Source organism: Callithrix jacchus, chromosome 7, assembly GCF_049354715.1.
Source record: "Callithrix jacchus isolate 240 chromosome 7, calJac240_pri, whole genome shotgun sequence".
Classification (NCBI taxonomy): domain Eukaryota; kingdom Metazoa; phylum Chordata; class Mammalia; order Primates; family Cebidae; genus Callithrix; species Callithrix jacchus.
The window spans coordinates 115,131,262-115,144,461 of NC_133508.1; the positions used below are offsets into that span (position 1 = coordinate 115,131,262).

At 37.4% G+C, this 13,200-nt stretch overlaps 1 protein-coding gene across 9 annotated transcripts in view; it reads left to right on the forward strand.

Moving 5' to 3' along the window:
* NEXN (nexilin F-actin binding protein) overlaps positions 1-13,200 on the forward strand; it is a 42,416-nt gene that overhangs the window by 16,848 nt on the left and 12,368 nt on the right. For 5 of the 9 annotated variants that reach the window (XM_035251954.3, XM_035251947.3, XM_035251950.3 and 2 more), the window contains 5 exons: positions 5,012-5,053; positions 6,212-6,409; positions 6,509-6,685; positions 9,408-9,596; positions 12,942-13,139. In XM_035251954.3, the coding sequence (XP_035107845.1) occupies positions 5,012-5,053; positions 6,212-6,409; positions 6,509-6,685; positions 9,408-9,596; positions 12,942-13,139 (804 nt within the window). The remainder of the gene's footprint in view (positions 1-5,011; positions 5,054-6,211; positions 6,410-6,508; positions 6,686-9,407; positions 9,597-12,941; positions 13,140-13,200) is intronic. The other 4 variants (XM_078332280.1, XM_035251949.3, XM_035251952.3 and 1 more) reach the window with 2 other exon arrangements.

Sequence of the window (13,200 nt, forward strand, 5' to 3'; positions counted from 1 at the left end):
CCTGACGTCAGGTGATCCACCCACCTTGGCCTCCCAAAGTGGTTACAAGTGTGAGCCACTGTGCCTGGCCTAGTAATTTATTTCATAAATATGTAGAGTTTAATTTCCAAATCTAATTAAGTACATTTTCCACTTCACTCTAATGTAATTTAATGTATCTTTGAATATAAGGAGTAAAGTATGGCATATGTAGTCAAAAAGAGATTTAATATTTGTTTGCATAATTTGTATAAATCCATATTTGTTTGTATAATTTATTTGTATAAATCCATATGCAATAATACCATAAAAAGGATTCCTGAGTCGAAGGTAGCTGAATGTCTCAGTGACCTACAGGATTCAGAGATTCTAGGATCTTATAATGAATTAAAAACAAGAGCTGGACATGGTGACTCATGCCTGTAATCCCAGCAGTTTGGGAGGCTTGAGGCAGGAGGACTGCTTGAGCCCAGGAGTTTGAGGATGCAGTGAGCTATGATCACTTCACGGCACTCCCCACAGCAACAGAGAGACCTTGTCTCTTAAAAAAAAATGCGGTGGAGGGGTGGTTGGGGATTAATAGGATGTACTAATAGTAGGTATACTGGATGTTAGAATCAATTTGGGGAAGAATCTTAACTTGATATTATCTCGTTATCTTTGAGGATACTCTGATGAGTAGAGTTAAAGTCCATCAGCTTAGAAAAAAGAAGTTACTGGTGAGGGAAGAGAAGGAAGTGTTGAAAAGAAAAGGGAGAGAAGCAAATTGATTTGGGAAGAAGCAAAAGGAGTTTTGCTTTTTTATAAAGCAAAAGAAATAGGAAGCAGCTCTTCAATGGTAGCTTCTGAAAGTCAACACTATAACTGAACTTCTGAATATCTGGTCTCTCTGAATATACTGACACTTAGATTTATCCTTCTCCTTGTTTGTTTGAAAAAAGAGTATTCTCCAATGTTTTCTTCTTTTGGTAATGGTTAAGTGAGCAAAGAAGAGAGAAAAAAAAAAAACCTTCAAGCATATTTTATTATTTTGCCGTAAGCTAATAAGGATCTGGGAAGCAGGCTGAGCATCATAGTGAGAACTCAGCTCTTAAAAACAAACAAATAAACGAACAAATAACTTAGCCAGGAGATGGTGGTGGGTGCCTATAGTCCCAGCTACTTGGGAGGCTAAAGTGAGAGAATTGCTTGAACCCAGGAGGCTAGAGTGGGAGGACTGCTTGAATCCAGGAGGTTCATAATCAGGTCACTCTACCAAAAAAAAAAAAAAAAAAAAAAAAGACCTGGGTCTGGGAAGGTTGTAGCAGCAACAATAAAAGAAAGTTGGGTTAATAAATTTAGTATTTCTCTTTTCTATATTTTCAGTGTCTGGCTTCTCACCATATCTCCTTGATCCTTTTATTTATTTATATTTTGTGATGGAGTCTTGCTCTGTAGCCCAGGCTGTAGTGCAGTGGCACAATCTCGGCTCACTGCAACCTCTGCCTCCAAGGTCCCGGTTCAAGCAATTCTCCTACCTCAGCCTCTCAAGTAGCTGGGATTATAGGCACGAGCCACCATGCCCAGCTAATTTTTGTATTTTTTAGTAGAGACAGGGTTTTACCATGTTAGCCAGTCTGGTCTTGAACTCCTGACCTCGTGTTCCACCCACCTCGACCTCCCAAAGTGCTGGGATTACAGGCATGAGCCACCGTGCCCTGCTTATTTTTTTTAAGATAGAATCTTGCTATGTTGCCCAGACTGGAGTGCAGTGGTGCAATCACAGCTCATTGCAGCCTTAACCTTCCAGGCTAAGTGATCCTCCTATCTCAACCTCTTAAGTAGCTGGGACTACAGATGTGTGCCACCATGGTTGGCTAATTTTTAAAAAAATTTTTGGCTAGGTGTGGCGGCTCACACCTGTAATACCAGCACTTTGGGAGGCTGAGGCAGGTGGATTGCTTAAGCTGAGGAGCTCCAAACCAACTTGGGCAATATAGCAAAACCCCATCACTACAAAAACTTTTAAAAATTAGCCAAGCATGGTGGTGCATGTCTGTAGTCCCGCCTACTTGGGAGGCTGAGGTGGGAGGATGATTGCTTGAGCTCAGGAGGTGAAGGTTGCAGTAAGCCAAGATTGCACCACTGCACCCAAGCCTGGGTGACAGAGCAAGACCCTGCTGCTCTACAAAAAAATCTACCAAAAAAAAATTTTTTTTTGCAGAGATGGGGTCTCACTCTTGTCGCCCAGGCTGGTCTCAAACTCCTGGGTTCAAGAGATTCTCCCACTGCGGCCTCCCAAATTTGGGGCAATACAGGCATGAACACCACGTCTAGCCTCCCGGATCTTTTTACTGAGAGATTAACATGATTTAAAGAGGAGTTGTCAGTATTTTTTAAAAAGAGAGGTATTTTGTAATTATTTTATTATAGATCCATTAAAGATTTTAAGTACAATATATAATTCAGCAAAACTTTCACCATTTACCTACTATGTCAGTGTTAATTCTATAACAAAGCAAATTATTTTAAACAAAATATTTTATAGTATACAAAATTATTCTTAATAAAACCATGAAAATAAACTATTAAAGTATAAAATAGATTTATTTTTAACAAACTTGGCTCAGAATAATTTATTTTTCTTTTCTTTTTTTTTTTGAGACGGAGTTTCACTCTTGTTGCCCAGGCTGGAGTGCAATGGCGCGATCTCGGCTCACCGCAACCTCCGCCCCCTGGGTTCAGGCAATTCTCCTGCCTCAGCCTCCTGAGTAGCTGGGACTACAGGCATGCGCCACCATGCCCAGCTAATTTTTTTTTGTATTTTTAGTAGAGACGGGGGTTTCACCATGCTGACCAGGATGGTCTGGATCTCTTGACCTCGTGATCCACCCGCCTCGGCCTCCCAAAGTGCTGGGATTACAGGCTTGAGCCACCGTGCCCAGCTAGAATAATTTCTTTTTCAAGAAATTGGGTGACTTTTTTTTTTTTTTTTTTGAGGCAGGGACTTTCTCTGTCTCCCTGGCTAGAGTACAGGTTCACTGCAGCCTCCACCTCCCAGGCTCAAGTGAATCTCCCACCTCAGCCTGCCTAGTAGCTGGGACTACAGACATGTGCCGTGACAACCAGCTAATTTTCTTTTTTTTTTTTTTGTAGAGACAGGGTTTTGCCATGTTGCCCAGGTTGGTCTTGAACTCCTGGGCTCAAACAATCGGCCTGCCTCAGCTTCCCAAAATGCAGGGTTTACAGACATGATCCACCATGCCTGGCCAGTTATCTTAGTAAAATGTATTATTTCTTTCTTGAGAGAAAATATAGAAAGGTGTGATGATGAGCAGACAGGGACTTAGCCTAGTTCCTAGTATGAACTAGGGTACGACAAAATTCCCTCACACTGCATGAGGAGTTAATGCTCTTTAATCAGACTCTTTCATTGGTTTTAAAAGTCAAATTAAAACAATAAACCAACTGAATTCTTACTTTTCTAATGGTTCCCATTTTCCCATTGCTTATGTTTTCTTTTTCTGAGATCTTAAACATTGTATTATTTAAATCACCTATCTTCTCTCAATTCTCAGTTTGCTAAGAACATTACATTACTCTTCCTCTATGGCTAAACTAATGGTAGTTCTTATGAGTAATGGGTAAATTGAGCTCTCACCTTTTTTTTTGAAATGGATTATTGCTCTGCCTGCCTCCTGGGTTCAAGTGATTCTCCTGCCTCAGCCTCCCAATAGCTGGGACTACAGGCATGTGCCACCACGCCCAGCTAGTTTTTGTATTTTTGGTAGAGACGGGGTTTCACCATGTTGGCCAGGATGATCTCCATCTGTTGATCTCATGATCTGCCTGCCTCGGCTTCCCAAAGTGCTGGGATTACAGGTGTAAGCCACCGTGCCCTGCCAAGCTCTCACTTTTTAAATGAGGAGCTTTCCTACTTGGATCTAGTGAACGTATAGAGAAAATTATTTTCCCTTCTAAACTATTCTATCCCAGCTGGGTACAGGCAGATAACTTGAGGCCAGGAGTTCGAGACCAGCCAGGCCAACATGGTGAAACCCTGTCTCTACTAAAAATACAAAAATTAGCTGGGCATGATGGTGTCCACCTGTAGTCCCAGCCACTCAGGAGGCGGAGGCAGGAGAATTGTTTGAACCCGGTATGCAGAGGTTGCAGTGAGCCAAAACCGTGTTACTGCACTCCAGTCTGGGCAACAGTGTGAGACTCTGTCTCAAATAAATAAATAAATAAACCAGCCTACATCTTTCACTGCACTGTTATTGTATCGGTTTTATTTTTGCCCTATATTTATGTTATAAAATATAATCATGACAAGCATTAGATTGCAATGGATAGGTTTTCCTTTTTTGCTGGGGTAGTGACAAAGAATGGAGAAGTGTTTCTGTGTGTCTTGGTTTAAATTGCTAATTAAATTAATAATTGTTGCTTGTAAGCTCAACAGCCTGGTCATAAGAGTTTGGTCTGTTATTCAGTTTCTGTGTTAGAAAGGTAGGCTTTATCTTAATTTTTTATTCCTGTTTTTCTTTTTGAAATAGGGTCTCATTGTCACCCACACTGGAGTGCAATGGTGTGAACATAGTTCACTGCAGCCTTAACCTCCTGGGCTCAAGTGATCCTCCTGCCTCAGCCTCCAGAGTAGCTGGACCACAGGTGCGTGCCACCACGCCCACCTAATTTTTGTACTTTTTGAGAGAAGGGATTTTGCCGTGTTGCCCAAGCTGGTTTTGAACTCCTGGGCTCAAGTGATCTGCCCACCTCGGCATCCCAAAGTTCTGGGATTACAGGCATTAGCCACTTCGCCCAGCCTGATTGTTTTCTTCGTATGTTTCTTGGATATTGATATTGATATCAATATGCAACAACAAATATAAAGGACATATTTAGCTTATTTGAAACAACATAAACATATTTCAAAAATTATAAATTTGAAAATTTACTCTAAGTCATAACTAAATTACTTTTCAGTTGTATGTTTAAAAGCAAAAAGTAGAAATCTGATATAATGTAATGATATGAAATTCTCATTCAATAGATTGAGGACATAAACAATACGGGAACTGAATCAACATCAGAGGTAAACAGACATTTCCTTTAATGAAACATTCACCTAAAATTATCTGATTCACAAATTATCTTTTAGTATAAGAAAAATTAAAAGGGCTTTGATTATTTTTATTATAAATATAGCAACAACAAAAAAGTATGTTCTGCAAAGCAAGATCATACTTTTGCACTTTCAAACACTATATCTTAGTGTTTTTAAAGAAAAGTATGTTTTGTTTTCATAGTTAGGTTAGAAAAACAAGTCTTACTAGTCTCAGTTTGAGATACTCTGCCAAGACAACATATTTTTTGAATTGTTACTAACAGCTATGATTGTTGAAAGCTAACATTTATAAAAAGGAAATTTTATTTTCATCATTTGTTTTCTTTCCTCAGAGGTCCTGAGAGTTTATGTTTTGGTTTTCCTTTAATAGTATAGCGTGCAGTGTCTGTTCCCATGAAGAAATGTTCAACAAACACAAAAATTTTAGTCATTCCTTTTATCTAACAGAGTAAGTTAAAAATCTTTCAATTTGATGGTGTGCCTAAAACTACAGCCCATAAATTGGGGGCAATTTTATCTTAGGGCCACGTGTTTCATTTCATAACTCTTCTTAGTTTTCAGAAAATCAGAGGCAACAACAGATTTTATAATTAAAATAAATTAAATAATATAAAATATTTTAATACAATCAAATACCAGAGAGTTTTATCTATTATATAAATGTTTAATAAATCACTTGGAAATACTGTGTTTTTTTCCTCACTAAATATTAGTTTTATTAAGTATTTAAAAGCTTGCATAGAGAAAAAAATCATATGAAGAAATTTTTTTGGGGTTTAAACTCAATTGATCCACCATCAAATTGATTTAGAGTACATTCACATGCACATTTTGTGGATTAGTGCACAAATAGCTAATTCAGGCAACGTCACACAGCTGTATTAACTCCATCTTTTAGGAAATAGAATACTTCTTAAACCTCGTCAGCAATGGATTTCAGTAAGATTAACTCGTAATGCACAAATAATTTAGATGAGATATTTAACAATAATCTGAAAAATTGTTTGTTCTTCATAATAACATTGATGACAATGCAATGGAATTCACCTATTATGGAGCTAAAATCCCATGAAACTCAATTTTGATTAAGAAAAAAATATGCCAATTATCTATTTTATAAAATAGGAAGGAGATGATTCACTACTTATAACTGTGGTACCTGTCAAATCATATAAAACATCTGGAAAAATGAAAAAGAATTTTGAGGATCTAGAAAAAGAACATGAAGAGAGAGAAAGGATCAAGTATGAGGAAGATAAAAGAATAAGATATGATGAACAACGACGATCTCTCAAGGAAGCAAAGTGTCTTTCATTGGTCATGGTAATTTTTTTTTTTTAAGAAACAAATCAAGGCAGTTGAGTTAGGTTAGCAGCATTTTCCTTTATGACTAAAAGGTGGGTTTTCATAATGTTTTCTTAGGATGATGAAATAGAAAGTGAAGCAAAAAAAGAATCACTTTCTCCTGGAAAGTTGAAACTAACTTTTGAAGAATTGGAGCGACAAAGACAAGAAAACCGGAAGAAGCAAGCTGAAGAGGAAGCAAGAAAACGTTTAGAAGAAGAGAAGCGTGCTTTTGAAGAAGCAAGGCGGCAAATGGTGAATCTATATTTAAACCTTACAATTAATATTAATGAAGGTAGCTGGTTTTAGATACGTTTCATTACTCTAAATTCAAAGAGATTTTTATATATAGAAGGGCTGATTTTCAATCCGTATACATATTCCATAGGTAAAATACATCCAGGCCAGGCACGGTGGCTCACACTTGTAATCTCTGCAATTTGGGAGGCCAAGGCAGGCAGATCATCTGAGGTTGGGAGTGTGAAACCAGCCTGGACAACATGGTAAAATCACATCTCTACTAAAAATACAAAAATTACCCAGCTGTGGTGGTGCATGCCTGTAATCCCAGCTACATGGGAGGCTGAGGCATGAGAATCACTTAAACCCAGGTGACGGAGGTTGCAGTGAGCCGAGATCATGGTATTGCATTCCAGCCTGGGTGACATAGTGAGACTGTGTCAAAAAAAAAAAAATCTGTACTGTTTTCCAGTTACAACTCTGGGGCATTTTACCCAATATGCTTTAAATTTTAATTTTATTAATATTTATTAATATATAAATATGCAAAATAATTACTCAATGAACCTGGTTTCCTTCATTTGTCAGTTAAATCTGCGACGTACTTAATGACATGGCTGCAGGACATTTTCAAATCTGATTATAAATGTAAACTTGGCCTCAACAGTCCAGTTTTTCAACTGTTTGAACATAACAAAATAAGAGTTTACTATGGAATATGGTTTACCTTATAAAGTGTGTGTGTGTGTGTGTGTGTGTGTGTGTATTTGTATGCATGCCTCTGTGTGTGTGTGTGGTGTAGTGGTTAAGAGCATGGATTGTGGAGCCAGATTGTCTAGATTTGGATATCAACCATTGTGTAACCATGGACAAGTGTTTTAATCTTTCGCTGTGTTAAGCAATTAAATCTCTCTCTTAGTTTCTTCTTTTGTAAAATGGTAAAAATGAAAGTGCTTACTTTTTTTTTTTTAACTTCCATAATGACTTGGATTTTTTTTTAATGCCTATTTCTTAAATGGTTAAACGAGTTAATATCTAGGAAGCACTTAAAATGGTGTTTGTCATATATACTAAGTTCTTGGAAATTTTTAATTATTTTTATGGTATTAATAAATTTATCAATAAAAAGTAAAATTGAAATAAGAAAACACTGATTCCAAAATCATTTTAAGATTTAAAAATGGGCAGGCATGGTGGCTCATGCCTGTAATCTCAGTACTTTAGAAGGCTGAGGCAGGCAGATCATTTGAGCCCAAGAGTTCCAGACCAGCCTGAGCAACATGTGGAAACCATGTCGCTACAAAAACAAACACAAAAATTAGCCAGGTGTGGTGGTACACATCTGTAGTCTAAGCTCCCCAGGGTCTGAGGTGAGAGGATTGCTATGGTGAACTATGAATGAGCCACTGGACTCTATCCTTGGTGACAGAGTAAGACCCTGTCTCAAAAAAAAAAAAAATCTAAAAATGGAATATTTATAATTTTAAAGTTATGGAACTTTCTTGATCAGCTTTCTTGAATGATGTTCTAAGAATTACATATTAGGGCCGGGTGCAGTGGCTCACGCCTGTATTCCCAGCACTTTGGGAGGCCGAGGCGGGTGGATCATGAGGTCAAGAGAGAGACCATCCTGGTCAACATGGTGAAACCCCGTCTCTACTAAAAATACAAAAAATTAGCTGGGCATGTTGGCGCGTGCCTGTAATCTCAGCTACTCAGGAGGCTGAGGCAGGAGAATTGCCTGAACCCAGGAGGCGGAGGTTGCGGTGAGCCAAGATCGCGCCATTGCACTCCAGCTTGGGTAACAAGAGCGAAATTACATCTCAAAAAAAAAAAAAAAAAGAATTATATATCAAAAAATTTAATTTTCTAAACATTTGAAAATGTTATTACTCGGGTATAGCTGGATAATATCTACACATTTTAGATATTTCTGGTGGACAATTTAATAAAGAAATAGTATTATTAAATAAATAATACATTTAATATTATAATTAACTTAATAATAAGTTAAAACTTTAATGATAAAATCATAAAACCTGAATTTTATATAAAATAGTTCTAGATAATCTTTCATCTGATTAGTATAAGGCACCATAGTTCACAGCAAAAAAAAAAAAACTACACAAATTACAAAATGAGAACTTTATTTTATTACCAAAGAGATTCTGTGTAAATATACTTGAACCCCAATTTAAGTACACACATATACATTTTATATTTGTTCTGGGAAAGTTAACACTCAATAGTAACCCCTCATTGCAGCCTCAACCTACTGGGCTCAAGTGATCCTCCCACCTCAGCTTTCCGAGTAGCTGGGAATACAGGCACATCACCACGCCTGGCTATAATGTGTTTTTTGGTTTTATGTGAGATGAGGTTGCCCAGACTGGTCTTGAACTCTTAGGCTTATGTGATCCTCCTGCCTCCTACAGTTCTAGAATTACAGGTGTGAACTGCCACACCAGGCTAAAAATGTTTAAATATTCAATTTAATCTATAGAAATTTGACTTACTTGAAAGTTTTAACTTGAGTACATCTTTATATGGAATTTCTCCATATTTGAATACTTTATCATATAAGACATCTTTAAAAAGGAAGGGGATTTTGGTCAAGTATATTAAGGGCATTGAAACAGTCCTGTGTGAAGTGGCTAATTCTGTGCCTTTCGATTGATAATTTATTCCATTTTCTGATGAATCTCAATTCTTAGTAATGAATTGTTTATTTGGTTAGGTAAATGAAGAAGAGGAAAACCAAGACACAGCAAAAATTTTTAAAGAGTACCGCCCTGGTAAACTCAAACTTAGTTTTGAAGAAATAGAAAGGCAAAGGAGAGAAGATGAAAAAAGGAAAGCAGAAGAAGAAGCCAGAAGGAGAATAGAGGAAGAAAAGAAGGCATTTGCTGAAGCAAGGAGAAACATGGTAAGACAGAAGCTAACTGGAGAATGCTATTAGAACTCAGTTTTGAGAGTATGTTAACAGAAATCATTAGGCTTTAGAGAATACCCTATTATTTCTGGAATCTGTGCCAAGAGTAGAAATGTTTTAAAGTCTTCCATAGAATAACACCAGTTGGTTGAAGGTATTTGCTTCAATTTAGTGTTCAGAAAATTCGGATTAAATTACCATCTTTGGCATAAAGGATTGGACACAATCTCCCTTCTCTGGGAAGCCATGTTTTCCAGAACTAAGTATCCAAGGAAGAAGTAGGGAGTTTCCTCCCACCACTTTTCCTTTCTTCCTCTCTATTCTCTCCCCACCTCCTTCCCACCCTCCCTTTTTCCCTCCTTCATTCCTTTATTTCCTTCCTTTCCTTCTTTCTTTTCAATTTTCATCCCACCCACTATATATTAAATGACCAGAGTCATTTAATCAGAATTATTTCTCTCTCCAAAATGCTCACTCATCACTATTGGAAATTGGGACCTAACTTAACTGTCACAAGGTTATGACTGTACTTGCTATACCAGTTTTGTTTGTAAAACGCAGTTATTCGACCAACAATTCTCAAGCAATTTGAGACTTGAGCACTCTATCTCCTTCTTGAAACATTGTAATTGGCTTTGGTGATATCATAACCTGGTTTTCTTCCTCTGTATGGGTGAGCTTCAGACACATATGTCCAAGTGTTTATTTGGTTTTATTGCCTATCGCCTACCCAGATACAGAAATCAGAAACCTGGAAGCCTGAAACACTTCCATCTTCTTCTTCATGCCTATCGTACAACCAGTCACTAAGTCTCATTTATTCTACCTCCTAAATCTATCAGTTTTTTCCCCCATTTTCCACTGCCACTACTATAATCCAAGTTGCTGTTAGGGCCAACTCCTAATTAATTTGCTTTCTTACCTGTAACTCATTCTTTCCTATAAGGCCAGGAGTAATCTTTAAAAAGAAAGAAAGAAATTTTGATTGTGTTTTGTTACTGTTTTGCTTAATATTTTCCCACTTGCCTTAAGCAAAAATCCAAAAACTTCTAAAACAAATTTCTTTATAGTCTTCTCTTATATATTGCTCCTATTTCTTGATTCTTCCTTAATCTGCTTTTTGTTCCAAATATGCTGAATTTCTTTGTATTTCTGCAAAGTGAGAATCTCTCTGCCTTCACACTGAAACATGTCCCTCACTCCTTTCACTGTGCTCTGCTCACTCCAGTTCACAACTTTCCACCTTCTTCCATGAATTCTTACAACATTTAGTATTCTATCATAGCACTAATCCTATATTGTTATAGTTATGGCTGTCTTTTCCACTCCATGAGGCCAAGACTGTTCATCAAACATGTGGTACAATGCCAACCATAACAGACCTCCAGTAAATGTTGATGGGACAAGTGATATTGAAATCTTAGGTGCCGTAGGTAATCCCCGATTCATATATGGTTTCTACATAGAAATCCTACCGACATTGTGAATGCACTTAATTTTTGGAAAAAAGCAGGTTTAGAAGTGGTAGAAGAGAAGTAACTGTGAAGATTAAAAGACCTAGTCCTGGGGGCAGATTTGTAGGCCCAAACTGCCTTTTTACCATGATTCACTAGTGGAAGAAATGTGGGGGAGAAAGCTGCATTAAACCAAAACCGAGTTTCCTAAAGACATTTCTCTATCAAGAGAAGAGAGAAAAACTTCTTCTTTCATTTATATTGTTTTCTTGTCCACGAATAAGTATTGTAATTTATCCAGGAATAAGTATTATAATTTCATACTATAGCTTAGTTCATGCATATATAAAATTTAAAAATTTCAGGCAATCTTTGAATTGTAAACCACTTAAACATTGTTTCTGAGTTGAAGTAGTTCTGTGGTAAACCCTGGATTGCCTTGATAAAACGTGGAGCAAATGAATAGTACCCCTTGCCTCTCTCATTCCCCTATGTCTATTTCAACCATGGGGTCACAGTTCAGGGCAGAGGTTTATATTATACCATGCCTGGCCTATAATCTTTCTTTCTTTCTTTTTTTTTTTTGAGATGGAGTCGTACTCTGTCGCCCAGGCTGGAGTGTAATGGTGTGATCGCGGCTCACTGCAACCTCTGCCTCTCGGGTTCAAGCGATTCTCCTGCCTTAGCCTCTTGAGTAGCTGGAATTACAGATGCCAGCCACCACAGCTGGCTAATTTTTGTATTTTTAGTAGAGATGGGGCTTCACCATATTGGTCAGGCTGGTCTCGAACTCCTGACCTCGTGATCCGCCCACCTCAGCCTCCCAAAGTGGTGGGATTACAGGTGTAATCCCTCACTTCGCCTATAATCTTATTAGAAAGATTTTGAAGTTTGAATCCCAGCTTTGCCACATAGTATTTGTGTTGACTTTAGACAATTACTTTTCAGTGTCTCAGTTTCCTTGTCTGTAAAATGAGGATATTAGTAATAACTACTTCATAGGTTTATAGGATTAAATAAATACATGTAAAGTACGTATAAGTGTACTCGGCAGCTCTAAGTATTAACTATTATTCTTTTCTTTTTTTTTTTTTGAGACTGAGTCTTGCTTTTGTCACCCAGACTGGAGTGCAATGGCATGATCTTGGCTCACTGCAATCTCCACCTCCTGTGTTCAAGTGATTCTCCTGCCTCAACCTACCGAGTAGTTGGGATTACAGCCGCCTGCCACCATGTCTAGCTAATTTTTGTGTTTTTAATAGAGACGGGGTTTCGCTATGTTGGCCAGGCTGGTCTCGAACTCCTTACCTCGTGATCCACCCACCTTGGACTCCCAAAGTGCTGGGATTACAGGCGAAAAGTGCGGGGGTTACAGGTTTGAGCCACCATGGCTGGCCTTATTATTTTTTTAAATTAGCCTGACAGCAAATAAACAATAAACTCATAGCACCAAGAGTGATTTTTGTCTGATTATGAAGAGATTGTGATGGATTATGTAATTAAATCAGACAAAATCACAGGTAACTAAAATTAACTCTCCAGAATGGAGAGTTATTTTAATCCAATTAAAAAATGTTCTCAAATTTGGAAATCTTAACGTCTAATTCAAAGCACTCACAGTATGAATAAAGTATTTCTTTGTCTCCATTGTAATGGAGAATAGATGGTTACCATTTCCTTCATAACCACAAAATATTTGTCTTACATTTTCTAATTCTTCCTCTTTTTTTGAACACTGTGTTGAGACTTCCTTGTTTATTGTTAAATCCTCTTGTTCTTTCTTCAATGTGGAACCTCTCTAAGAAATCCCAGTTTCTTCTAGAAATATTCCCCTTTTTAGTATGTATAATCCTGGGCAGAGTGATAAAATAATTATTTTAAATAGGTAGTAGATGATGACTCCCCAGAGATGTATAAGACAATCTCTCAAGAATCTCTTACACCGGGAAAACTGGAAATTAATTTTGAAGAATTATTAAAACAAAAGATGGAAGAAGAAAAACGACGAACAGAGGAGGAACGGAAGCATAAGCTAGAAATGGAGAAACAAGAATTTGAACAACTAAGACAAGAAATGGGAGAGGTAAGATTTTAAAGAAATATCTATTTACATTCCCCATATTTACTAAGCAAAATATTTTGCT